General features: G+C 34.9%; 1 protein-coding gene across 1 annotated transcript in view; it reads left to right on the forward strand.

Moving 5' to 3' along the window:
- Nucleotides 1-1740, forward strand: part of LOC111714523 (uncharacterized) — a 9859-nt gene extending 8119 nt beyond the window's left edge. Inside the window, exon 4 of the mRNA XM_023489658.1 lies at nucleotides 543-1740. Within this exon, the coding sequence (XP_023345426.1) occupies nucleotides 543-1262 (720 nt within the window). The 3' untranslated portion in view covers nucleotides 1263-1740. The remainder of the gene's footprint in view (nucleotides 1-542) is intronic.
- The last annotated feature ends 1255 nt before the right edge of the window (nucleotides 1741-2995 follow it).

Below are 2995 nucleotides of genomic sequence, written 5' to 3' on the forward strand. Positions count from 1 at the left end.
AGATTGGAAGGAGAATTGGGGAGGGGGTGGGTGAAGAGGGGAGGGAGAAGGAGGAGGGAGGGGAAGAGGGAAGATAAAGGAGAATTATCAAAAAGGAATCTGTTTACACTGCACAATCGCTGTTTTCACGTTTATTGGACTATTTAAAATAATAACTTGAGTTTAAAAGTCGACTTCCTATTCCAGAGTTTTCTGGTGATCACTGCAAATTCAAGAAGTGCTCCTAAACGTAGTATGTATTATATTAGTCATCATTTAGAATTTCTGAAATATTCCTGAACAATTTATATAACACTTATCTTAGACAGACAATGGGAGAGGTTGTAAATGCTCTTAAAGGTTTCCTATTTAGAAATTAGAAAGTTGAAATGTAATTGTAATTGTAACAGAAAACGGGACATATAATTAAAAACCACGATATAAAATTTTGAAAATCATTCTATTAATTGTGTCTTTTTCACAAATAAAAATTAAAAATCCTTCCTGCTGTGTAAGATCAAATTAAAATTTTTCTTTAAAATTAAACTTTTTTGTTTTTGCAGATGGAAGCAGAGAAGGAGAACCAGCTTGACACCTTGAGCAGTGACCTGCTGCAGTTGCAGGGGAGTATCCTCAGGGAGAGGAACAGAGTCCTTGTCATCATTCAAGAGAGGGACAGGGTCATCGACGCTCAGAAGAAGGAGATTGAGACGCTCAAGCGACAAAACAAACTGCTGGAAGGGAAGGGGCGCGGTGTTCAGAAAATGTCCGAAACCAGATCCAAACCAAATAATGATTTGTCATATTTGCCGCGGGTAAATCAAGATTTCCCGCCATATCTCCAGGGCACAGCTGAGTCGTCTTCCAGAAGTTTAGAGGATTTGGATAAATGCGCAAAGCCGCCGGTTCCCTCAAGGGATGGTGTGAATCGAAAACTACATATTGGTGGGGCCCCACCACCACCCCCGCCGCGGGGAGTCAGTCTTCCGGAAAAAGTGAGTCAAAAGCGCAGTAGCGACACCAAAAATGTAACTTTTTCCTCGTTTTCTCGTGATAGCAAAAATGAGGAAAAGTTCGACAGCGGGCGTGAGTCGGACGAAACATTCGACAACGAAAGTATAAAATCTACAGAAATGGCGACCTCCCCCTCCTTCAGTTTAGACTCTTCAGATTCATTCTCCCCCGAAACTATTTTCAGTCAAAAAATAAATTTGATGAAAGAAAGTGTTGTAAATATGGACAACAAGACTAAGGTTACTTTTTGGACAGATACCTACCTCTAGTGATTTGATTGATTGATTGATTAGCCTCAAATTCTGTTTTTTTTTGTGTTAAAGCAAAAATGTTAACATTTTACTGCATTTTAAAGTTTTTTTTTGACCTTGTTAAAAAGTTACAGATATCAAATAAGACAGGTTGACTTACTTCATGTATTTTTTAATATCTGATATTTTTACAAAATCAGTCATCCGTATCTGTTAAACAGAATTTCTATTAAACTTAGTTATTTTTCTTTAATGAAAATGATACCACCAAAATAAAAAAAATATGTATTTTAATTTGAAATTATTTTAGGGTCAGATTTTAATGTTTCCAATATCCAAATCATTTAACAGGGTTTTCATAAAACATAAACACTATGTTTTCATGTCATTTATTATGTTTTAAGTCAATTGTGCATCTTTAACAGTCGTCGTCGTATTTATCAATACAATGAAGACGACAATTTCAATTTATGTTTTATACAAGCTTTCAAACAGCAGAGACACATAAACATGCAAACAGCAGAAACACATAAACATGTAAACAGCAGAGACACATAAACATGCAAACAGCAGAAACACATAAACATGCAAACAGCAGAAACACATAAACATGCAAACAGCAGAGACACATAAACATGCAAACAGCAGAGGCACATAAACATNTTTTTTTGGATTGAGAATAATGAAGATACATGGCCGTTTTTTTGGATTGAGATTAATGAAGATACATGACCGTTTTTTTGGATTGAGATTAATAAAGATACATGGCCGTTTTCCGGGTTGAGAATAAGAAATATATATGGCCGTTTTTTTTGGATTAAAACTAAGGAAGATACATAGTCGTCTTTTCGGTTTTTTATTGGGAATAAGGAAGATACATGGCTGTTTTTTGGATTGAGAATAATAAAGATACATGGCCGTTTTTCGGGTTGAGAAAAAGAAATATATACGGTCGTTTTTTTGGATTAAAATTAGGAAGATACATGGCCGTTTTTTGGATTGAAAATATTGGAGATATGTGGCCGTTTTTCGGATTGAGAATAAGGAAGATAGATGGCCGTTTTTTTGGATTGAGAATAAGGAAGAAACATGGCCGGTTTATGTCTGATCAAGTATTAGATATTCATGCTTTTGTTTATTTATTTTTGTGGTTTCTCTGCCAAATTGACTTGCGAATTTTCTGCTTAAAAGAATCAATAGAGAAATTATCAAAATTTAACACGTTCCTATAGTCAGAATTAAAAACGACAAGGTTTCAAGGGTACCGTTGTAAATCGAGTATTTCTATCTTTACAGGGAGGGTCACTAGAAATCACGCTTATAGTCCCTTTAAGATTATTTTTACGGCTTAGATCTACTTTATATACACCGGGGACATGAAATGTTTTATTTACCCGGGGTATTAAATTTTCCCAAAGTTCTACATTTTATACTGCGGGGGTATACATTTTTTTACTTTTTTAAATCCTGGTATATAATGGTTCTACATTATATACCAGGGGCAAATGATGGTTTTACTTTATTCACTTGGGGTATAAAATGTTTCTATATTATATATCTGGGTTTTACGTTAATTACCTGGGGTATTAAATGTTCATACACTAAATAACAGGGGTACTACATTCTACATTTTATACGCCGGGGTATATATTGGTTCTACATTATATATCCGGATTGAATAAAGTAGAAACAGTTTATATCCCGGGGGATATAGTGGTTCTATACTTTATATACCAGGGGGACATAAAATG

The sequence above is a fragment of the Eurytemora carolleeae genome, unplaced genomic scaffold (assembly GCF_000591075.1).
Source record: "Eurytemora carolleeae unplaced genomic scaffold, Eaff_2.0 scaffold1172, whole genome shotgun sequence".
Lineage (NCBI taxonomy): Eukaryota > Metazoa > Arthropoda > Copepoda > Calanoida > Temoridae > Eurytemora > Eurytemora carolleeae.